This window comes from Grammomys surdaster, unplaced genomic scaffold, assembly GCF_004785775.1.
Source record: "Grammomys surdaster isolate TR1022 unplaced genomic scaffold, NIH_TR_1.0 278, whole genome shotgun sequence".
Taxonomy (NCBI): Eukaryota; Metazoa; Chordata; class Mammalia; order Rodentia; family Muridae; genus Grammomys; species Grammomys surdaster.
Window position 1 is genome coordinate 3,165 of NW_021604719.1, and position 26,116 is coordinate 29,280.

General features: G+C 43.0%; 1 protein-coding gene across 1 annotated transcript; it reads left to right on the forward strand.

The window, feature by feature from the left end:
* Window positions 1-3,494: 3,494 nt before the first annotated feature.
* Window positions 3,495-25,041, forward strand: LOC114629136 (E3 ubiquitin-protein ligase SH3RF2-like; the record flags this gene model as incomplete). Its single annotated transcript, XM_028777153.1, has 6 exons — window positions 3,495-3,629; window positions 8,515-8,606; window positions 9,956-10,126; window positions 17,653-17,897; window positions 21,775-22,133; window positions 24,766-25,041. Coding segments are annotated over 6 exons (1,278 nt in total), but the record flags the coding sequence as incomplete, so codon positions are not given.
* Between the last annotated feature and the right edge of the window lie 1,075 nt (window positions 25,042-26,116).

Here is a 26,116-nt window from a genome sequence, read left to right on the forward strand (position 1 = left end):
AGATCCTTAGCAATAATATTTGGTAAATAAATACCAGTAGGGGAACTAAAAATAGACATAGCAGGTACATTGCTTAATGAAATGTGGTTACATTATAAATCATAATACTTTAAGTAGACAATGGGCCAGACGACAGTGGCACACACCTGTAACCCCAACACTCAGAAAGCAGAGGCAGGCAGACGTCTGGGTTCAAGGCTAGCCTGGTCTACAGAGCAAGGTCCAGGTCAGCTGGAAATGCACAGAGAAATCCTATCTCAAAGACAACAAATAAATACATAAATGAATAAATGAATGAATGAATGAGTGAGTGAATGAATTAAATAGATAAATAAATGGACAAAGATTATAATTAAGGAACAATATGCCTTTGTCTTTCAAATGTACTATAGTAGCCACTCTCTCTATCCTGAGACACAAATCTTGTTTTAAAGGCAGTAGAAACATGGCTGAGAAAAGCCTAAGAAAAACAAAGGCAAAGGGTGGAGTATACCTGACCAAATGAGTCAGCACACAGGAGAGGGTATCTTAAGCTTGAGGCCAGCCAGGACTACATAGCCAGATCCTTTCAGAGAGAAAAGAAAGAAGGATGGACAGGAAGGAAGGTAATTGAATTTAAAAAAAAAAAACACATACAAAAACAAAACAAACAAAAACCCAGAGAGGTGTCTATTTAAGTGCTTTCACAACTTTGAGGAGATAGTGTTTAAACTCTTCCAAACATGAAAAGGAAAGAAAAGAAAAGAAAAGAAAAGAAAAGAAAAGAAAAGAAAAGAAAAGAAAAGAAAAGGAAGGGAAGGGAAGGGAAGGGAAGGGAAGGGAAGGGAAGGGAAGGGAAGGGAAGGGAAGGGAAGGGAAGGGAAGGAAAGGGAAAGGAAAGGAAAAGAAAAGCTCTGCGTATTTAATGGAGCCTAGGTTATTCTTTATATTACAAATAAAAAATAAAAACACAGGATTGGAACAATGACTTACTGAGGATCTGAGTTCAATCCCCAGCACCTACATAGTAGCTACCATCTGTCTGTAACTTCAGTTCCATAGTAACTGATGCCCTCTCCTGACCCCTGAGGGAACAGTATGCAGATGATGCATAGATACATGGCCAAGACTACCATACATATAAAATAAAAATAAACAAAAAGGAAAAAAAGTAATTACACTAATAAATCATGTTAAGTAGTTAAAGAAAAAAGCCTATGTAACATCCTAAAGCATATAGAGGAAATATAGTGTGGAAAAATAATACATATGGAAATATTTCATCGAATTCTATATCTATTATACATTAGAAATTTTATCAAGCGAGGAATAAAAACCTTAATACAATTCAGTGAAAGGGATCTGTCTAAACCTACAGCAAACATCTTGCTTAATGGTGAAATGCTGGGCCCTTGAAGGTTAGAACGAGACCCTGCCATATTTCTGGTTAACCCTGCCTAGAGGCCTGGCCAATAGACTAAGCAAGTAGAAGTAAAGATTGAATATTTGAAGAAAAGAGTCATTAAATGAATACTATATTATTGTCTATATAGAAAATGCAAAAGAATACAGAATAATACACTGAGAACAGATATGCTGTTATCAAGGTTACTAGTATCAAAACAGCATTTGTGAACATAGCTGCATGTCTATATACCAAAAAGAAAATGAAGAAGGTAATTTTCTTTTACTATTTATTTATCTATTTATTTATATTTATTTATTTATGGTTTTCGGTGTCTAACTCTTTACCTCAGGCTGACTTGGAACTCACCATGTAACCTAGGTTGCTCTCAAATGGCAGTCCTCCTGCCTCAGCCTCCCAAGAACTGGGTGCAAAGTAAAGTTACAGGCTTTATAGTGTAATTTCTTTTTATCTGATATGGGCTTTCATGTAGCTCAGGTTGGCCTTGAATGTGGTATGTTGTAGAATGTGACCTTGAACTTCTGATCCTCTTGTCTCTGCTTTCCCAATGCTGGAATTAAGGACAGGCACTGTTGTGTCAAGTTTTCTGCAGTTCTTAAGATAAAAAAAAAAAAAGACAAAATAGATGGTGAAATGTCTCAGGCTTTTAGACAGGAAAACTCAGTATCTCTCTTTAAATGGTGTCTGACCCAGGTGTGGTAGCCCACAGGCGTTATCACTGAGGCAGCTGAAGCAGGTGGTCAGCATGATTCCCATTCCAGGCCATCCAGAGCAACAGGGAAGTACAATAGGAAGGAAAGGAGGGAGGGAGGGAGGGAGGGAGGGAGGGAGGGAGGGAGGGAGGGAGGGAGGGAGGGAAGAAGGAAAGAAGGAACGAGACTTAGCTCTGGTTTCTTTTAAGTCAATGTAATATGCCAGAAACCTTAGAACCAAGACAGTGTGGAGACCTGATTTATGGCAAACTGTCGAAGGGAAGAATGAGCTCTGCCTCTGGGAAGAGGAGATAGGAGGTGAAAGGCCAGAGCTGGCCTTCAGTCATATTCCTCCAATCTCACCACACCCACATTTCAATATCTTAAAGTTGTTAACCTCCCCCAAAATGTACCCCCAAATTCAACAGCTCTAGAGTTTGTTTTTATGAAATGCAAAAGGTAATTCTAATGTTCAAACACAACATTAAAAAGCCAGGGGCCAAATGACTTCTAAAGTGAGAGGGTGAGGTTTATTCGGAGTGACTTGCTCACTGATCAGATATCACTCATCTTAAGTTAAAACAGCAGTCACTAACTTGGCTCGTACTTAGCTCCAGCTTCTTTTAAACCAATGGAACATGCTAGAAAACCTGGAAACAGACAGTGTGGAGATGTGATTTATGGCAAAAATCTCCACAGGTCACATGGGAAGAATGAGCTATGACACGGGCTAATTGGGTATCTGTGTGGGGAAAGGATGAAATTGGATTCCTCCCTCGTCAAAAATCAATTCCATGTGGACTAAGGAACGTATATACGAAAGGTGAAACTGTGAAGCTTTCAAAAGGCAACATAGAAGCACACCTCACAATCTTGAGATTAAAAGACATTTTAGCTAAGATTTTTCAAAAGTGCTGTGTGGGAATATATTATATAATTAATTTTGTCCATCAAAAGATCTCACAGAATTACATATATATATATACATATATATATATATGCTACAAGGAATTTATATCTAAAAATAATAATTCCACAACTTAATGAGAAAATAATAAATAACCCAAGGACTTTAGGATAACAGAGGATCTGGAACAGGCATTTCATGCACTAAGAATGGTCAGTAAACATTTGAAAATAGGGAAAAAGGATAAGCTCAAATCCGTTGGCATCCACAGGCATGAATGTAAAGCCACAATGAGTTAGCGTTTCATACACCACATGAACAGATATTAAAGAGCATGTTACCTCATGCTGGCAAGACTCTAAAATAACAGGAATTGTCATTTGTTGCTGGCAGACTTGTAAATTGTTACAGCCACACTGGGAAACACTTTGTTATTACCTAATAAAACTGAACAGGTTCGTACCCTACGGCCCATCAATTCCATTCCTAGGTGTATATCCTGGAGAAACTCTTGTACATGGGCACAGGGGACATGTACAGGAATGTTCATACCAACACTGTTCATAACAGCCCCAAACTAAAAGCCACCCAAATGACAGATAAGCGACAGACTAGTCCCTTGGTGGTATACTCCTGCCATGAAATAGGAGACAGAAACCACAAATACCCAGCAAAACTCCATGTCACTGAATATGCTTACTGTATGTGCTTTCTTTTCTTTTTTTTTAAGCTTTATTTATTTTCTATAAGGGAGTACACTGTCACTCTCTTCAACCAGATCCCAGTTGTGAGCCACCATGTGGTTTCTGGGATTTGAACTCAGGACCTCTGGAAGAGCAGTCAGAGCTCTTAACCGTTGAGCCATCTCTCTGGCCCCATGTGCTTTCTTATGAAAGCACAGAGTGGAAGAAACCACACAAAAAGCCCTGGGATGACTAGCACACATTTTAGCACAATGATTAGACCAGTGGTTCTCAACATTCCTAATGTTGTGACACTTTCATACAGTTCCTTATGATGTAGGGACCCCTTAGTTAGGTGTCCATTGCTGCGAAGAGACACCATGACCAAGGCAACTCTTATAAGGACATTTAACTGGAGCTGGCTTACAGTTTCAGAGGTTCAGTCCATCATAGTGAGAAGCATGTTATCATGTAGGGAGACTTGGTGCTGGAGGAGCTGAGAACTCTACACCTTGATCAGAAGGCAGCCAGAAGGAGGTTCTCATTTCCACACTGGGTGGAGCTTGAGCATAGGAGCCCTCCATGGTCCGCCTATACAGTGACACACTTCCTCCAACAAGGTCACACCTATCCCAACAAGGCTAGACCTCCTAATAAATAGTACCACTTCCCATGGGCCAAGCATCTCCAAACCACCACAACTCCCAACCATTAAATTATTTTGTTGCTCTAGAGGAAGGGAAGCCATGTGGTTGGTTATTGAGGAAGATGCAGAGAGCTGCACAATATTCTATTACTACTTATATTCTGAGTTTACTGGTATAGATACAACACGCATCACTTATACTACTACATAAGTGATGCATAAAATTACACTTGCTGTGTATGTAATTATTTATGATTTAGATTTTTTTATAGAAAATAGAAGTAAGAAGATGTGAGAAATAAATGACAGAAACAGCATGGCCAAAAAGACCACACAGCAGAGATGAGAGCAGGAGTAGGGAAAGCTGGTTTGAGTGAGAATGGTTCCCATAGACTCATGTTTGAACACTTAGGTCATGGCATTGGGAAGTGTAGCCTTGTTCAAGAAGGTGTGGCTTTGTTGGAGGAAGTGTGTCACCTGGGGTGGACTTTAGTGTTCTATATGCCTAAACCAGACCCAGTTATTGCTCTCTTCTAGCTGCCAGCGGATCTGGATGTAGAACTCTATTACCTCTTCAGTACCATTTCTGCCTGAGTACCACCATGGCTCCCAACATAATGATAATGAACTAGACTCTGACTTGTAAGCCAGCTCCAATTGAATGTTTTCTTTCTAAGAGTTGCCATGGTCACAGCATCTCTTCACAGCAATAAGACCCTAAGACAGAAGTCTATGCCAGGGCTATAGGGTATTGCTGTGACAGATTTGACAAGGTTTTCAGGAAGATTGTGGAAGGATCTTGGAACTTTGGGCTAGAGAGCCATTGAGTGTTGAGAGCTCAGTGGGATGTTCTGTAGGAGCTTGGAAGATAAAAATGTGGAGAGCATGCAGATGATGGCAGCCTGGTTTATGAAGTTCCAAAGGGAAGCAAAGATTCTAATAGAGCCTTTTGTGTGAAGATCTGTGGTTCTGCTCAGCCGGGGCTGAAGAATAAGCCCCAGTTAACAGGAGAGCAGAACCACTAAATCATCTCTGTTTTACTGGGATACTTGATGCTGGTCAGCTGAAGCTGAGAAATTAGTAATGATTAAGGAAAGACCATCATCACTAGGGGAATTCTTCTGGGAAGTGTTTCCTGAAAGTCAGCACATAGAAGCTGTGTTGTACCTCAAGCTGGTTGCCAGACTTGGTAGTGTAAGAGTCATTCAGGTGGTACTATTTTGAAGGCGTGAAAGGTTCATGGAAAGCAGCTAAGTCTTGGTGCTATGAGAGGCCAGGAGAGGCCATTGATGAAGATGCAGCCTCAGTTGCAGTTGACAGCCCAGGATTGAAAGGGCCATACAAAAAAGCTGAGATTTAATTACCATGAAGAGAGCCCATTGGTTAAAGTGCTGCCCAGTTGCAGCAGAAGACCCCAGCATTTTGGAGATGTCACTGCCATGGAATGACCACCAAGAACAGGAGCAGCAGTGGGAAGTACATCCTACCCAAGCTTAGAAGACAAGCCGTGTGTGATACAGAGGCTGGAGCTAGAGAAGAGACTCAAGCTTTTAGTGGGAACCCAGATACTGGGCATTGCTTTCATCTAACTGTGACTGTGTCCTGGTATTTCTCTCTTAAAGTAAGAGTGTGTTTAACTTATTTTTGATTTTACAGTATCCTGCACCTGAGAGACTAAATTTTGAAAGAGATTTTAGGCTTTATAAGAGACTTTGAATGTTTTAAGCAGAATGAATTTAAAGTGTTTGAAATTGTAAAGACTCCAGGCAGTGGTGGCACACGCCTTTAATCCCAGCACTTGGGAGGCAGAGGCAGGTGGATTTCTGAGTTTGAGGCCAGCCTGGTCTACAGAGTGAGTTCCAGGACAGCCAGGGCTACACAGAGAAACCCTGTCTCGAAAAACAAACAAAAACAAAATTGTAAAGACAGTGAGACTTTTTAAGTTTGTAAAACGTTTTATGTGGTGGTTCTGATATATAATGTCTCATCTTGGGGATGAAGTAAAAAGGGAAAGTTGTGGCTTGACAGTGATGTGCTTGTGTGTCAAGTTGACAAGAGGTCGATTGGGTTGGATAGTTTCATGTTAACTTGACACAAGCTAAAGTCATTTGAGATGAGGAAACCTCAAGACAATGCTTGCACTAAGTAGATAGATAGCTCAGTGGTTAAGAACTTTCGATGTTCTTATGGAGAACCCATAGCCACCATCTCCAGAGGGTTCCCACATGTTCCTTTAGTCTCCTCAGACACATGCACATATGTATGACACATGCACATGCGCACACACATGCAAACACACACACACAATCTAAAATGAATGAAGCTGAAACATGAAGCACAAGGGGATGTGCTTCATTCCTGCCTGGCTTAACCCACCCAACTAGGCCAGTGTACTCTTTAACAGGAGAGAGTTGGAGAGAGGGACAGACTGATGGACAGACAGACAGAGACTAGTGTATGGTATGTAGTGAGCCAGAATATATTATATTGTGGTACTTTTTTTTGGTGGGGGGGATATATTTGGCTGAGTTTTTATAGGGTACATTACAATAACTTTTTACTTACATGCACTGTATAATAACCAAAGGTAGTGAACATGTATCTCTAAAAACAAAACAAACAAGCACAAAAGAGACCTCCATATGATGAGGGCTGTAAGCAAGCCTATAGGGCATTTTCTTAATTAGTGATTTATGGGCTAGGGCCTACCCCATCATTGTGGGTGGTTCTATTCCTGGACTGGTGATCCTGGGTTCTATAAGAAAGCAGGCTGAACTAGGGAATAAGCTAGCAAGCAGCACCCCGCATGACCTATGCATCAGCTCCTTCCTCCAGGTTCCTACCTTGTTTGAGCTCCTGTCCTGACTTCCTTCAATGATAAGCAGTGATGTGAAAGCATAAGTCACATCAACACTCTCCTCACCAACGTGATGTTTGTTCATGGGGTTTCATTGCAACAATGGGTTTTTATTGCTAAGACAGAAAGCAAGGCTAAAAAGGGAAGCAGGGAAATATTCTAAGGTAGCTCAGCCTTTAAAATGCTTACCACACAAATGAGGAGACTTCAATGCAATCCCCGGAATCCAGATAAAAGACTCAGATGGAGTGGTATGGACCTGCAAACCCAGAGATGGTTCACTGGCTGGCCAGCCTAGCATGATCAGCAAGATCCCAGTCCCAATGAGAGATCCTGACTCAAAAAAGAAAGAAGTGGGGGAGGAAAAACAAGATAAAGTCTGATGAGATAGCTCAGCAGGAAAAGATGCTTGCTGCCAAACCTGAGGATGTGAGTTTTGAATTCTATTCCCAGGACCTATTATGGCAAATAGAACTGACCTCCACATATACACATACACACATGGGGGTGAAGAGAGAGGGGGGATTGATAAAGGATAGATGATAGATAGATAGATAGATAGATAGATAGATAGATAGATAGATTGATAATAGATTATAGCGTAACTTTTTTCCTAGGAAAGTAGGCAGAGTTCAGAGGCTTCTATCATTGCTATTGTGTTTTTATCTGAGAGAAATGAAAGGGATTCAGATTCATGTTCTGTAAGTTATTGAATATCCCGCTAAGATGTGTGTGTGTGTCTGTATGTATGTATGTATGTATGTATGTATGTATGTGTTTTAATACTATCAGTAGTTAATGAGCAGGTGGACTCATATCCTAGACTTAATTTTAAACTGTTTTTCCTAGTTAATAACTCTTGTCCCCCACAGTGTCCCCTTTCATTAATAAACTACCTTTGATAAGAACTAAATTTGTTGATACTTATAAGGCACTTATAAAGTGTGCAGGGGAGCTAAGTCCTGAGTCCCTGTTAGTTGTCTTACAATTTTCCACACACAGGTTTTCCCACATAGATAAGACCTAGGTAGGGTGGGCCAGAAGAAGTTCACAGTCCTGCTGGCTCTACATTGACAGCCTGCCTGCCATACTCTGCTACACTCCTATGGGAACCCAGCCGTGGTACACTACCTGTGTACCAGATCATATTATATCTGCTCCACCTCACTCTGCCCAAGGCCACAAACCAGAGAAATGGCGAGGGGTGGGCGGTGCTGGGCATAGATGTTGGTTTTCAGCTGTGTCAAGTAGCTCTGGGTCTTGTTCATGCACCTGGCTTGTGGTGCTCACTGGTTCTTCTTGGCTGTCTCCTCTGCCGGTATAGGTCAGCACTTCTCACCCTGCACCTGCCTCTCCAGGACATTCCACAGCCGTGGTCAGTGTGCCCAGTTCCCAGCAACACCTCTCAACTAACATGTGAGTAAAAAGCTCAGAGCCAACCCAGCACCCTCCCCTGCCACCTAGTCTCCATGCCCAACTCATTACATCCAAACAGCCAACAACGCCCCTTCCTTCTCTTCCACCAATGGTAGTGAGTGCAGATGAGAAAAACACAGATTAGAAAGCACAACATTGCTAGGAGATTGGGTATTGTCTCACTTCAGGTTTAAAATATTGGGTCATAGTTGAATATTGACTTGCTATATCGTCAGTAAAGATACACACACACATGCATACATTCAGGATTGGGGTAAGAAAAAGCACTTGCATATAAGAACCACTTTGATAAAGAGTTTAGGATCTCTTACAGTCCTTAGGATCTCTCACAGTCCTTAGGATCTCTGAGGACTACTGGGCATGTCCCACCTGCAGCCTACACACTACATGAGACCAAACGTAGTCAAGGATGCAGCCCAACACAAAATCATAAGCTAACTTAAAACATTACTAGATCTATTTTGCTTTCGTTATGTTTATCGTAAGCTCAATTATACAGTTGTGGGGCATAAATTTTGAAGATGGCAACCTCATGTCACAATGCCATAAGCTTGGACATGCCAGGCTGAGGTGACCCCAAATCCAGCACGGCAATTAAGTTCTTCCTTCAGTGACTTTCATGAGGCAGCTCTTCTCACAGCTTAGCCTCACTGTTCCCTGTTGTCCTCACTACCATGACTCATACCTGGATGCCACCTACCTGATTCCTGGGTGAACTTTAGAATAGCGTCTTTCTTCTCACTCGTTTTTGTATGACACAAAGCAATTCCCCTCCACCCACCAGTCATCGGTGGAATCATTACGTTCAAAAATACTAATGATAATCACCCCTGCCTCCTACTTCCTAATGTACACTTTATAGCACCCAGCTGTCCCCCAGGCTGTTCCCAGAAGTTAAACAAACCCTACTCTTAGCTCAAAGACTGCTTCATTACTCTGGTCTCCTGAGCCTTTCTGTCTTCAGAACCACAGCAGACAGGACTGAGAAGGCACTAAGATAGACTGTCACACACCTCTGCCACTGATTCTGACCTTCAAGCCGTTTCTCTGCTGGAGGCCAGTTCCCCATTGTCACAGTGCCCATGTTGGCCCCTCTACAATTTCCAGCTACATGGAGTGAAGAGATGGAGGCCTGCTTCCTCCTCCAGCATTCCAGCAGGGTCGCTCCACTTCTGTCTGCCTTCGTGTGTTTAAGTTTCCACTTTTAGTGATTTGTGTTGCTAGGTGCTGGCAGGTGAGCTACAGGGACTCGCTCCCTTAGTCCTTCATCAGCTCTGTGCCCTCCTCAGGCATGCTCCACTTTCCTTACCAGCTCCTTGTGTTTCTAGGTTTGTGGCCCTGCACTGTTACTCGGCCCAAGGACCTGAAGAGCTGGACCTGAAGAAGGGCGAAGGCATCAGGGTTCTGGGCAAGTCCCAAGATGGCTGGCTGAGGGGTGTCTCCTTAGTCACTGGACAAACTGGCATCTTTCCAAGCGACTATGTCATCCCCGTTTTCAGGTACATCTCCAGAGCCCTTCTGTGCATCGAACCGATGATTGTAGACCCAGTGTCTGTTTCAGAGTATAAGCCAAGAAACAGCTTTTGCCTTCACATCCCATTAACTTACACACAAAATATTTATAATTTTCCCCCCAGAGGTCTCATCGTATATTTATAGGCTGACCTGGAACTTAGACAAGTTGGCCTCAAACTCACAGTCATCCTGCCCCAGATTCCCAGGTACTAGGACCACAGGTGTGGACCACAATGCTCAGTTTTGCCTCATTTAATGCCTCGGCCATGCCAAAGAGCCTGTCACATATTATTCTGCACATGAAGTCACTGATATGCAGTGAAATGACTTGCTTAGAGCTGTGTTTGAGGCCAAGACCCACATTTCCCACATCACATCTAACACCAAAACAATACCATTGATGAGACTAATGGAAAAATGTGATCAGATGCCTTCCCAGGGCATCTTAGAAAGGTTCTCAGGACACTTGAGTATGAGGCAAAATTTCCATAGAATCAAACACATGCTTGTCCAGCCATGCCCAAGTGAAAGACAAGTTACCCTGAAGGAGCCCTTCTGTCCCAGCTCTCCCAGTGACATACCTAATCAATGCCACCAACTGACAGTTTGCCATGTCTCTTCACACTGTGCCCATAAATTCACACAGATCTCAAACATGTTGTAACTTCCACCACCACCTGCCCAGTCACGAGACAATGAGGCCCTTGTCACATGCCAAACCTGTCTTTGTGACATGTCAGAGGGTCAAAAACCCTGAGAGTGGCAAACTCTATGAGACACTTTGGCAGGCCATCCTTTAGGTGGGGCCCTGTGTCCAGAGGAGGGCAGCAATAATGGTGAGAAAAGAAAGAACTGCAGCATTGGAGAAACTGATGACACAGGCTGCTTTAACCTATGAGAAACAACGGATGTGAGTGATGTGTGTGCCAGGAGCCAAACAGAGGCCATGACTGGCAGCAGAGAAGAGGGGATATGACTTAGATGACTTGGGTTCAAAAAAAGGCTACATTTTCTAACACATATAATTTCCTTTACACAGCTGGCTGGCCAGGTAGAAGGTCCCAATTTAAGAAGAGTACAGGCAAAATTGAGGTCCTTAAGCACCTCAAGAAAGGGTTTTTGTGTGTGTGTATGTGTGTGTGTGTGTGTGTGTGTGTGTGTGTGTGTGTGTGTGTGTATGACAGAAGTTGGAATAAGACATCATAACCATTACTTTGGATGTAAGATGCCTAGAATTTGTTGGAAGAATAGCTAACTAAAAGTGTGTGTAACTGATGCTTTTATCTCTTTAAACATTTACTGCATGTTCTTTAGATTTAGTTTCTATGCGTATTTTGCCTGAATGTATGTACGTGTACTGTGTGCAGGTCTGATGCCCTCAGAGACCATAAGACAGCGTTAGATCTCCTGGAGCTGGAATTATAAATGGTTATGAACCACCATATGGACACTAGGAACCAAACTCTGGGCCTCTGCAAGAGCAACAACTTTTAACTACTGAGCCATCTCTCCAGTCTCTTAATGTTCACTAAATGTCAGATATCATACCTTTCCTGAACCTGGAAAAATATTAGTAAATAACACATGCAAACATACATACACACACACAGAGAGAGAGAGAGACGGACAGAGAGAGAGAGAGAGAGAGAGAGAGAGAGAGAGAGAGAGAGAGAGACTCACAACATACTTACATCTGTGCATAAGGATTTGGCCTTCCTGAGAAGAAAGGAGAATGGGGGAGATGCTGGAGTGAGACAAGATGGTTGTGAAGAGAACATTGCAGTCCACAGGAACAGCAAGTTCAAAGGGCCTGGGGTAGGAATGTACCTGACATGAAAACCAACTAGACTAGGTTAGAGTAAATGATAGGTAGGCCAATTGAAGATGAGGTAAGAATGGTAAATAGGGCTAACTCATCTAGAATTCTTAAGTCATAATGAAGGGTTTGGTTTTAACTCCACAGCAGAGTTTTTGAGCAGAAGACCAATATGATCTAGCCTATGTTTAACCATAATCTCTCTGTTTGCTGGGTTGAGAATAAACTGTAGAGAAGAAAGGGTAGAGCCAGAAAATCTAGCTAAGAGAGTACCATACCAACCCTACTGTGAGGGTAAGTCATCACACTGTGAGCATACGGAGTGATAATTAGAAGCTGTAGATTCCGCAAATCCCTTAAAGCTAGAGGCATCAGGGGTTTTCTGACATTAACTATTAAGTGGGAAGGGACAGAGGATTAAAGATGAGTGTGAGGTTTTTCCTCTGGTTAACCAATAGAGTGTCTGCTTTATTAGGATGCCAGTGATGAAAACATTAGCAGATGATGGGCTTGAGCTGTGGGCAAGCAAACACTTACTTTACAGCAGACTGTGAGGTGCCTGTTAGTAACACAAGTAAAACTGCTGGTGAGCCACTAAGTAGACATGTCAATCATTGAGGAAAGAGCCCTGGTCTTGTGATGCTTACTAAAGCCGTGAGATTAGATGAGATCATTATGGTATGGTGAGGGGCCAGGAGACTAATAGGAAGCCAGAAGCAAAAATCCTCAAGGAAGAAGAGGAGAGACAGACCTAGAGGGTAAGGTCATTGCAACAGTTGCCATGGATGGCAGAATGAACCAAATAAAATGAACCAAAGCTGGAAGGTATTAAAAAGAATGTAGAGTAACCATGAAGGGCCAGTGATGGACAAGGAAGGATGCCTATCCAGACCTGGGAACATTTTTTTCTATGGGCTCTGACCCATAGTCCAGGGCCCACACTGACTGCCAGCATCTCTGCTTGTACACCATGGTTAACCCAGAGTCCAGGATGGATCATCAAATTATTAGTATGAATGAAAGTGGTCATATATTTACCATCCATACATGAGTATTTTGAAGGAGTGTAAACTGAGGACAGCTGTCCATTTTCTGGGACAATCTGGATGTGTGGTCGCCCTGTGTGTGTGGGATTCCAGCTTCCCAATGTTCCTTCTTCCATTGTTCCTCCTTGGTCTTCTCTTGGGTAGGTACCCAGTGCCCTCAAGTAGGTCATGCATATCTGTGTTTAGCCCTGTGAAATGGCTGCATGCCAGAGAGTGGTGGGGTTCTAGCACCACAAACTGACAGTAAGCTGATGCTCATCTCCAAGTCCACAGAAATCAGAACACTAGCAGATAATGAGATGCCAAGGCTGAGACATAGATTTCTCATGGGGAAGTGGCATTCTCAAAAACAAGCCCCTCTGTCCCAAAATGCCTTTGGGTTAGAGAGGATCCATGTGTTTCTTCTTTGATGATATTTCTCATATAAAGAAAGCTCCTATCACCACTAACCTTAGAAGTGGATGATATATGCCAAATTTGTCTAGCCAGATACAGCTAGCCATTATTCCTATCCATACATCCATTGTTTTAAGTTTCATCCTCCCGTTTCTCAGGACTGAAAAAATGCTGTCCATTGTCAGCTTAGTCTGCTATAATATCAAGTTCTACATGAGAAACTAGTGGGTTAGACAACACATGCAAGGTTCCTTTCTGCTCTGTCTGCCTCCCTTGTCTGTTTCCTAGTTACAATGCTGGCTCTGTAGTGCCTTCAGCTCCTTTGTGTATGATGCTAACAGCCATGGCTCAGAGATGTGAGATGTGAGATGCCCCCTGGGCTCTGACACCTTTGCTCTTAAAGCATCATGCCCTACAAACTGAGACAGGGTTTAGGGATTAACTATAGATAAGAACCGACCAGAGCTGGGCATTGTGACACATGCCTGTAATCCCAGCACTCCGGGAAGCTAAGATAAGAGGATTGGCATGAGTTTGAGACAAGGCTAGGCTATATAGTGAGTATCAAGCCAGCCAGTGCTACATTGCAAGACTGTCTCAAAAAAAAAAAAAGACCAAAATGACAAGTTTCTATTTAAGATTCAATAAGTAGGACATTTTAATTACTCATACTGAAAACATATACTCCAGCTACCAACATATCTAGCTCCTATTAACCACAGCTAATCCTGTGCTTTCATGAAGTCTCTTCTCCTCCCAGACCCTAAAGACACAAACAGGCTCAGGTTTACAAAGTAGTTGTCATGCATCCATCTGTCCAGCATCCAAACCCCTTTGTAACAGCACCAGCATCCACTTGACTCTTTTTCCTGTGTGGTCTCAGTAGGTGGTGATCCTCAACTTTCCCATTCTATCCACAACTAGCTTTCCTTTCTTGGATGTTGTTGATGCATGAGACAGGGTCTTGTGTTGCCTAGACTAGCCTTGATGTTATTGTATAGATGAAGCTCATCTTGAGTTACTTATTATGGTGATTGGAATGAAAATGGTCCCCCATAGGCTCAAAGAATGGCACTATTAGAAGGTGTGGCCTTGTTGAAGTAGGTATGGCTTTGTTGGAGTAGGTGTGGCCTTGTTGGGGTGGGTCTGGCCCTTTGGAGTAGGTGTGGCTTTGTTGGAAGAAGTGTGTCACTGAGGGGTAGGCTTTGAGGTTTCAAATGCTCAAGGCAAGCCCAGTATCTCGCTGTGTTTCTGCTGCCTGAAGATCCAAATGTAGAACTCTCAGCTTCTTCTCCAATACCATGTCTGCCTTTGCACTGCCATGCTTCCTGCCATGACAATAATGGACTAAACCTCTGAAGCTGCAAACCAGCCCCAATTAAAAGTTTTTTTCTTTATAAGAGTTGCTGTGGTCATGGTATCTCTTCACAGCAAGAGAAACCCTAAAACACTTATCCTCATCCTTCCATCTCCTGCATGCTGGGATTGCAGGTATGCGCCACCACAGCAGTTTAGCTTGGCAAATCTTGCAGTCCTCCTTCCACTTTGAAACTGGAGCCAGGGAGAGAAGAATACAAAAAGCTGAAGATCATTATGGTGAGGCCAGCAAATACCATCAATACTCCAGGTCCTTTCCACCTGTCTCCTGTCTTCCCAATAAATAAATTCCCTTCTATGTAATTATACACGATGGTTCTTTACTGTAGCCTTCATAGACACATATGCCTGTTTTGTGCCTTATGGGTGGAGGAAAGTGACAAGGGGCCATCACTACCTGGCCTTTCATTCTCCACACAGACATTACAAAGTTGCCCAGAGTCAACCTTTCTCCTTCACTGTTTTGGTGGCAAGCCCAGCAGAACTGCTGCGTGAAATGCTCTCTTTGAAAATAGGATAAGCCCCAATATTACAGAAAGAAAAGGACGCAGGGACCTGTTAGCAGAGCAAACCAGAGTATCCACTCCTCCCACTTAAGCCCAGAATGTCTTCCAGTCTCCTCTGGAAAACAAGGATCATAATGTCTTCAAGTTTGGGGGTTCCTGGGGATTAATTAATACATGTTAGAAAAGTGCTTTGATGTTGGAAGAAAACACTAGGTAAGTGGTAAGTTTTTTGCCAAAAGACACAGAGGGAGTCAGCACTGGGTGGGAAAATCACAATTCAGGAGTTCCTGGAATCAAGCCAGTGATGAGCTTTATAGCTGGTGCCATAAGCCATCACTCAGAGAAGGGACCATTGGAATAAGACTGACTTGAACCTAATTAGCTGCATTCTGTCCTTGCTTCTGTTGCTTCTGCTGGGAAACAATTTGGGAAATAATCTTGTCTATTGCTTATGTACTTTGCAGCAAGCAACTCCTAGTGGCCTTTGTTCAAAAGACAGTCAGCTGCTCTCTAAGGTGTTAGCTAGTTTCTGGAGAGCTGCTTCAGTGCCCAGACTATATTTCTAGAATGTAGTCTTGTTTTCTCACTGATGAACTACTCCATTCTTCATTGACCATGCCATGGAAACCAGAGCAGGTTGACAGCTCTGCTTAGAAGGTCCTTTGTAGCAGACGTCAGTTCCTAGAGGCTGTGGCAACCTATGCTTCTTGAATAGCATTGGCTACCATTAAACAATAGCAAGCATACCTTCATACAGCACTGGCTCATTACTATAGTACACATTGTGATTTATAATGAGCTGAATAGTGGAAAAGAGGACAAGGAAGAACAAGGAGAAACAGCCTAAAGAAAACCATGGAGGCTACTGGGCAGTAGGACACCAGGAGGACTTTCTACACCAGGGCCTTGGTGGAATTCTTTATGTCTGTAGTATTATCAGAGGCTATTCATCAACAGAGTGATGGGCTGATTGGTAGGCTGCACATAGGAAACAGGATGCCAGGCCTTGGATCAGTGACAGGGAGAGAAAGGAATGTCAAGTAATACCTACTGCCATGTACTCCACTGGGTTTCAAACTGGAAATAGTGTCCATGAGCTTGCTGTTTATAAAACCTTAATGTTGTTCATGATTTCACAGCCCAAGACTGAAGTGATAGCATCTTATGAAGTCACTTCAGGGCTACAGTCATTTTAATTTATTTCGGGTGAAAAAATTTTTTCACTAACTAACCCTGGAGTTGGTATAGCTCAGAAGTAGGACAGAGAGCTGGCTTAGACCAGGTTTCAAACTTCCAGTAATTGCTTGAACAAGTAAGCATGAGTCTCTGTTTCTTGGTCTCTGTCTCTCTGACTGTCTGTCTTTCTCCTCTCTCTCTCTCTCCTCTGTCTCTGTCTCTCTCTCCCTCTGTGTGTGTGTGTGTGTGTGTGTGTGTATGTGTGTGTGTATGTGTGTGTGTAAGAGAAGCCACATTTATGTGTAAGTAGGTGAGGAGGCCAGAGGTCAACTTCAAGTGTCATTCCTTTGGAATCATCCACTGTGTCTTTTGAGCCAGGGTCTCTTACTGGGACCTAGAACTCAACAATTAGGCTAGGCTGACTAGCCAGCAAGCTCTGAGAATCTGCCTGTCTCTGCCTCCCTGAACTGGGATGACATGATACCAGCACAGCTGGCTCTTTTGTATATGGATGATGGAGACTAAACTTGGGTCCTTATGGTTTCACGTAAAGTCCATTATCAACTAAGCTCTCTCTCTAGTCTTGTATGGTCTGTTTAATCTCTGCATCTCTAAACCATGGCCATACCAGTGCTACACAGAAAACACTTATGAAAAACTCACACTATATGGGTGAAGTACCTGGCCAGTGAAAGTACCCATCGTGTGTTAGCCAAAACTACTAGGAGGGAGTTCTGAAACCATTATGGCAGCCAGTGGACACGCACATTAATCAGTAGTCCATACAGAACACAGAGGCTATAAAATAAGCCTTAGAAATCTTCACCTTCAAAGTGTTCAGCATCTAGTGGGAAAACTACTGGATAAACAGACTCAATAAACAGAATAAGCAAAGAACAGTAAACTCATGTAAGATATGTGCCCTGAATCGGGCTGAAGGAGTGTGGAATGAGGGGATATCAGGGCCATACGAAGGAATGAAATCTGAGTGTGCAAGTTCTACCAGGACCTTGTGAGCCCTTCCTTGCTGTCAGGACATAGTTATTAAGGTCCGTGGAGGTGGGATCAATTTAGCCAGATTGGAGTGGGTAGTTGAGAAGGCTACATTCATATGAGAGAGCTGACAAAAAAAAAAAAAGACAGAATTCTTGACTGAACATTTTCTTTCCATTTATTCTCTTTTTAAAAAATAGTTCAACAGCTAGAAAGACATCTAGTTTTCCTGATTCCCGGAGCCCCACTGTCTGCACCACATGGGCGTTATCCACTTCCTCTGTGTCCTCCCAGGGCAGCTTTTCAGAAAGTGATCCACGGCAAAGTGGACCCTTCAAATCTGTCTTTGTGCCCACTGCCGTAGTTAACCCTTCGAGGAGCACACCTAGCCCAGGGACTTCTGGACAAGGGTCTCTTAGGAAAGTGCGGAGCAGCATGAGAAAGAGTAAGTACTGGTGGAGAGGTACGTGCCTAGAGCTAATAATGATGGGGCTTCCAACTGGGACACACTGGAAATTTTCCACTAAAACATTGTGTTTGTTTTGAGCTCAGACTCTGCGAAAAATAAGTCCCAAGTGCTTTTATGGAGTATATCCCAGACTACCTGAAGGTCACTGTCCAGGTCCACTTAAACATATATGGTGAATGGGGTGATACCAAGCTGAGGGGCAGTTTATAATTGGATTATAGCCAAAGGGTACTGATTTTTATTCAAAACCACTCAAAGGCTGATATTACTGCTCAGTGCTGCTCAGACTGTGTTCTAGGGATACCCCTGTGTGGACAGGGGCTCAGAGTCAAAGATGAGATGCTAAAGACAGTGTTAAAAGGCCCTGTTTTCTACTATGTTGTTTGTGTAATGCATGCAGAGAGATTCTTCTTGAAAAGGTTATATAAAAGCAAGACTCACATCCTAAACCCACCAGGTCCAAAGTTTTCAAGATTAATAGAGGTACCTGATAGTTACCCTCCATGAACTGCCCTATGACTTCTGTTTTCTCCTATATAGCATCCACACTGAATGCACAGCAGTCACTCAGAGATATCATTTATACTGTGCTGTTATTAGTATCTCAACATTTCCCCGGGGATTAAAAAAAAAAAAAAAAGAAACAATCTGGAAGCCTCATTGTACAAGACATCAAGGATTCCTTCCTGTCACAGTCCAAGTGTGGGATGTGCCCTCCCTCAAACTGACCCTACAGTCTCTCCTACAAACTCAACAAATGACTAAACGTGAGCTGCAGCATTGCAGACATAAGAGTGGCACAAGGGACAGTGCGCCACATGGGAATACTTATATATACATACACATATACATATGTATATCAAAAGAAAGCATATGTCTTCACTTACCTGTATCCCAGTCTTTGCAATTCATAACCTGCATAGTCTCTTAAATGTATCCTCCTGCCTCAGCCTTCAGCCCCTTCTTTCCTGCCGCCCCCACCCCCTAGAATTCACTGTAACAACCTTGTACAAGTTACCACTCTCTTTATTCTCCTCACTTATAAAATGAAAATAATACAACTCACCTCATCACCATCCATATGTTATCTAGCGTGAGCATTGTATCCCCATCAGATTTAACCAACAGACAAATATAACAAATAACAATACGGAGTTTACCACATAATGAGCTCCCAAGAACATGGCATTTTTAAAAATACCTTTAAAAAATTGTTATTGCTAAAGTAACATTAATTATTAGTAAATAAATAACTTCATTACTACTACAATGAAACAAGCCCATCTACATGGTGAATGCGCTCGTTTGGGGTTGAGATGTTCCCTCGGCCTAGATCACTTAACAATGCAGAGAACTGCATTCCACTTATGACTGCCCACATTTTTATTTATTTATTTTTTATTGATATTTTATTTATTTACAATACAGATGCCATCCCTTTTCCCCATTTCCCCTCCCTAGAACCTCCTATCCCATCCTCCCTCCTTCTTTATGCTTTTATACCATTTTGAATACATGCATGTATTAAGGTCAGTTCTAAGTTGAGGGTCTAGCAATACAATAGATGCAAATAGTCAAGGAATGAGCAATAAAATAAACACAAATAGTCAAAGGAAAAGCAAAGTATTAAACTCAATTATGTGAACACTCCCGTGATAACTGTTTGTAAGGGTTTATCAGGATGACCAAAGTATCTGAGCCTACTTCCCTGTTCTAGCCCAAGGTCATTTTCATGTCTGAAGCCTACTTCCTTGTTCCAGCCTAAAATTTAGAATCCTGTCTGAAATACTTCTTTGTTCTAGCCTAAGATTTAGATTCCTGCCTGAAATTACTTCTTTGTTCTGGCCTAATGTCTGATTTCCGCTTGAAGTCTACTTCCTTGTCCTTGGCCAATGTCATATTCCTGCCAAGCAGCCCATTTTCTTGTCCTTGGCCTATGTCAGATTCTTGCCAAGCAGCCCCAAAGGCTCTCCACCTCTCTACCTTTTTATTTCATTAACAAGACTGAGCCTATCTTAGGTCATCCTGACAAGAATGCCTTCCCTTCCTGTCATGGGAATATGCATTATCAGAAGCAATGCATTTCTGTCTTAGGTTGGTAAGGCTCTGTGCAGAATTTTACCCGTCCTTGGCTTGCCAGCCTGTTAATTTAATAACTCTGTCTGGGGGACCATTTTCAGTTTCAAGCCATGTACTTTGGCTGCCAACATGTTTATGTTGTTAAAGAAAAGCTTTAACATGATGGGCAGGAGTAAAAGTATTCCCAGAACAAAAAGGGCTAGCAAGATCAAGCTATATATGCCATTTTTGAAGCTTGACCAAAATAGAAATACTGACCTCAGGCCATGGATAATTTTATCTGCAGTATTTGCTACATCAACACTCAGCAGCTGCTCACATTTTTAATACACTCCTTCTGTATTGCTGTGTACGTCTTGATTGACCTGGAGCTTTGACTGCTTGTGTTGCATGCCTACATAATAAATGAGCATTAAATCTTTTGAAAATTGGAAACTGACCAGATAAACAGGCAAGAAGCCAAATTTCCCAAATATACCCCAGAGCTAAGGACACACTGGCCTGGTGGTGTTTTGCTTTCCCTAGTTCCAGACCCTTTCCTTTCTCTCTTTTTCCAAGATGACACAGGTCAAGCTGTCAGTCTCCCCAAAGGCCCATGCCACTCAAGGGGCTGTCAGTGAAAAAAAGCAAATGTCTAAATGCAAAGGTCAAACTCAGCAAATGGCAACATGCTTGCAGCAAGCAGCTGAGGCACGCCTGGGCTCATTGTCCATATTTACTTCCTGCTTGGTGGAACTTTATAACCACAATAGTGTGGACTTGGCCCGGGCCCTCTATACTAGACACAAATGACTGATTCACACGTGTCCAAGAGGTGTCAGGAAAGACCATCATGGATGATATATGGTTCTCTAAATGCTTAGATATCCTTTGAAAGATGTCCCACAATGCTTCACAGAGATAACTTCCAATCTTCCCCAAAGACAAGGAACCTCCTATTCCCTTGGTCACCTATAGGATTTATGTCTAAGGGATGGGACCTCCTCCTTAGAGCCTCTCAGGGAGGACTTGGAGGAAGGACTGTCTCAGTGAGACACAGACCCACACTGTCAGACTTTGCATTGCTAGGACAGGCACACCATGCTTTCCTTCACATAATAATGCTAGCCAGTAAACAGTAGGTGACTTCAGGAGCCCTTTGTCTGTGTATCTTGTAAGATGCAATCCACACTCTGTTCTGGTTCTGAATGTTCACTGAGCAGGAAATAAACATGGGCAATGAGCACAGGTGGTACTCTCAGATGCTGTCCTAACTCACTTGCTTAACATGTCTATTAGCAATTTCTTCAGTAGGCAGACTGTAGTCTTCTCCCTGTTTAGCTTTCCTTCTCTGTTGCCTGCTCACTTTGTGTTCTTAGGTTGCTTCTTCCTCTCTGGCCTGTCTGCTTCTCACTGTGAAATTTTGTGTCTGTTTCTCTAGCCATCTTAAAAGACTAGAAGAAGAGAAAAGGAGGAGAGTAGGGAGGGGAGGGGAGGGGAAAGGACCAGAGAGGAGAGGGAAAGGACCAGAGAGGAGAGAAGAAGGGAATGTAAATTGAAGCAACATACTTTCAGACACCTCACACAGCATTCAGCTAGACTGTTACCCTCGCTAGCATCCCCAAATGACACCAAATAAAGATAGGTCACCTTTGAAAGACTCTAAGAAAGAGTAAGCACAGTCACTTTAGGAAAGCACCTATCTATCTATTCAGGAATATCAGGACACATTGCAGCCTAAATGCAAAATGATATCATCCATCCTATTGCTGATACCTGTTCTGTCATCTCCCAGATGGATCTCTGCAGAGACCAGTTCAATCAGGGATCCCCACTTTCATGGTGGGCTCCCTCAGGTGCAGTCCTGCCATGGTGATCCGGCCTCAGAAGTTCCAGTTTTATCAGCCACAGGGAATGATACCTTCCCCAACACCAATAATGGTGGAGATGGGGTCTAAATCTATTTCCACCGGGGAGCCTGCCCTGACCTGCATGAACAGAAGTAGCAAGACCAGGATCCACTCAGCAGGCAATTCCATCATTATGGAAGGCAAAGAAACGCCCATCAAGAGTGAACCACCACCCAAGCCGCCTGCATCTGCACCACCCTCCATCCTTGTGAAACCAGAAAATTCAAAAAATGGTATCGAAAAGGTAAGAATGGAGTAGCACTGGGAATGAGTGACACTGGGAATATGTGACACTGGGAATGAGTGATTGACACTTGGAATGAGTGACACTGGGAATGAATGATTGACACTGGAAATGAATGATTGACACTGGGAATGAGTGATTGACACTGGGAATGAGTGATTGACACTGAGTATGAGTGATTGACACTGAGAATGAGTGACACTGGGAATAAGTGACACTGGGAATGACTGAACTGGAAATAAGTGACACTGGGTATGACTGACACTGGGAATGACTGACACTGAGAATGACCGATATTGGGAATGACTGTCACTGGGTATAGAGTGACATTGAGAGCCTGACCCTTTAGCCTCCCAGCCTTGCACACCATGACACTGTCATATTGGTGGACATTGGCAACCACACTGGCAGCCTCCAATAAAATCCTCACACACAACACACTTCCATCCCACTAACAGAAAGCACACCTTCTCCTTGCTAGGCATCCCTTTATACATGCTTCTTTTGAGATCCAGAGACAGCCTGGAGAAACCGTGGCTCAATTTAAATTGCCACCCTGGTTAGGAGGCTCTGGCCAAAATGCTTCACTATTCTGAGGCTTTGTTTATTTAGCCATAACTTACTTATTTGCCTAATCCACAGAAAAAATAATATAAGGACTAGAGAGAAGACTTGGCAGTTAAGAGTACTTTCTGTTCTTATAGAGACCTGGATTAGGTCCCTAGTACCCTTATGGAGACTCATAATCACCCACTACTCCAGTTCCAAGAGATTTGATGCCCTCTTCTGACCTCTGCAAGCACACACATGGTGCACATACAGATGTGCAGACAAAGCACATATATAAAATAAAAATAAATCAAAATGATGTTAAGTAAATAATAATAATGACCATACATAGGCTTGGAGATGAGATTAAATGATGTAAGATACGTGTCGTACTGACACAGGGCTCGACACATACTTTTTCATCAGATGGCAGGAACAACTAGAACTCAGGAGAATTTAATCACATGGAAGTCACATCAAAGTCACATCAAATGATTATTATAACAGCTAACTTGACCTCTTTGGCATCCATCATCAGATCTGTTAACATCTGGACATTTTTCCTCTAGAAGGCATGGATCTTCCTAAGGTTCTCGAAGCAAGAGAGGTGATGAAAAGGAAAGAGTGACATTAAAGGAATCATGTGATGTTCATCACGTGCCTTCAGCTTATTGAGCATCACCGCATCCATCAATCATCCCCCACATCAGCACCTTCACCTCTATCACTACCATCCCACCATTACCCATTCCCTTCAAAATAGACAGGATGGTGTTCCCTCCTATTCGTTAAGCCTTTACTAAATACTAAAGATGCTAGCAGACACTGTGCACGGTACTCCATGTGTTCCATCTCATTAAACCCTGATAACAACCCTCTGAGGTAGATAGTATTTTCATCCTCATTTAGATGAGGAAACAGGCTTGGGGAGTTAGACAGTATTGCCTAAAGCCACACAGCTGACATCTGTATCCTATAAGAAAGCCCAGGCTTTCCTGCTAAGCTTTTAAGGAAATGCATTTGGAAAAGGTCGTGGTGACTGACAGAGGGGTTGGGAGGACTTCTTTCAGCTTCTTCCATGACCCAGATGTCCAGTACCCCAATCATCAGACACAGCTTACAAACTCTGAAGTCATTTAGCAAGTCCCAAGATCCCACAGGAAACAGAGAGAATCAGAAAGTATGGAGATGCTTAAAGACAAAAAATGATAGAATTTGATGGAACAAAGGGGCGATTCCCAGGCAGTAGCGCAGAAGAACACTTTATTAAGCCCTGGAATAGTGACTGGCTAAAAACAAACACCTGCAATTGCCAAGTATGACACATAACCACCTAGGAGGCACGAGAGGAAGCAAAGTGAGGTAGAGGCTAAAGCAAGCTGAAGACACAGTCTAATAAAAAGGGAGCAATTTCTCAGCCCAGCCCGGCATTGCCAGAATTGGCCCAGAGTTCCAGCTCTTAGATTCTTTCTGATGTTTGCATTTGGGTTTTCTTATTTTGGTTTTGAGGCAGATTTTTCACTATATAGTTCAAGCTGGCCTCAAACTGAGAAGTCCCCTACTTCAGCCTCCAAATGCCTGTGCTACCTACCACACCTAGATCAGAATCTTCCATCTTTTAAAGAGACACAAGGAATGCTGGTCTGCATATTCATCTTAATGTGTGGGGAAGTCAGTCAACATTCGGAAGGCTACATGGCAACAGCAGGTGTCTAGGAACTAGGTCTTTGGTGAGCATTTCTCAGGTAATTATGAGACTCTCCAAGTGGGGTGATTAGTATAGCCCATGAGGAAGAGCCAGGCCTTGACATAGACCTTAAGGAAAAACAAAGGGGAGAGGGAAAAGGTGAACATGTATTTCCAGTTGGGAAGTTTGGGTTTGTTCACTCTCAGATCAACAGCACCTGACAGGGTCATGACAACATGTGTAGTAGACACAAGTACTTGCTGAATGAATTCCATATCAATGAGTTGTTTTGAATGGAGACAACTGTAAAGAGACCACATAAATCCTATCATCAAAGGGTTGAGGACGGAACACGTATCTTACCCATGGTCCTTTGCTCTTCTTTCTATTTTACAGCAAGTCAAAACCGTGAGATTTCAGAATTACAGCCCTCCGCCCACCAAACACTCTGCCTCCAGTCCCACCTCTGGAAAGCATGAACAGCCAGCCACCTTGAAGGGGTCCCAGCCCGAAGCAGTCTCCTCAGGAGGAGAGATGACCATTCTATTTGCCCACCGAAGTGGCTGTCACTCTGGGCAACAGACAGACCTTCGGAGAAAGTCAGCCTTTGGCAAGACCATGCCCATAGTGTCCACTGCTTCAGCCACACAGACCTTATTTCCCAGCAAATGATTCTTCAGGTGGCTTTTCTTAGACACAAAAGAGGTGAATTGCATATAAATACAGTCTGCCTCTACTACAGACAGCCTACTGTTCTTTGAAGGTTGAGTCTCCTTAATGTTCCTTTTAACCTGCAGTAATGGGAAGGCAGGAATTCCAGGTTGGCCTTCTCCTTTCTTTTTAGCCTTGGCTGTCCTGGATCACTCTATAGACCAGGCTGTCCTTGAACTCAGAGATCTGCCTGTCTCTGCCTCTACCCCCACCCCCACCCCCGCCCCCACCCCTGCCTCCCTAGTGCTGGGATTAAAAGCATGCAGCACTACCAAACAGTGTGTTTCTAAACTTAGTGGTTAAATACAGCAAAGCCCACTGCTTAAGCCAAAGAATGAGGAAAGTGTCAAAACCTGTGCCTCCAGGATTCAGGGTTTGGCCTCTCTTCCTATGTGCTCAATATAAAACATCTTTGTAGCCTAAAAAAACAGCCAGTGTGTGGCAGTTCTTCTCATCACACTAGAACATTCTCTGCCATCTGCTGAGGCCATATCTTCTTCACTCCACAGAGTCACAACTCCAGATGCAAAGGGAGAATTTGGGGGAATGGCATGAGATGGACATTTTGAACATTCTGAGAACCCACTGAAACTGAAGAGAGTGACTTTCTGAGTTTGCTGCCCCCAAGGCCAGAGAGTCTAATGATGACTACCAAATGCCCAAAGATCATCATGCATTAAGCTTCTTGGCCTGATTCTTCCCATATATTTCTACACAGTAGATAAGCAGGGAGCATGGATAGACAGATAAGAGATAGTTGTGGTATTATAGACTTTTCACCCTTCCTCTTAAAGTGTGCTTGAAGGGACCTTGAATGGGCAGTGGGATTAGATCTCTATTCTGTATCCCAGAATTTTTGTTCTCCATGGTTCCTAATCATATAGAACAGGGAACTAGTTTCCTTCATAGGGCAATGAGGGAGGGCAGAAAGGGGTGCTTCTTGGCGAGCCGTTAGCAAAGGAAGTGGACAGAGAAGGCTGGAGAAGAAAGGGAGATAGGAGGAAGAGAGGACAAATCATGCATGAAAGAAATATAG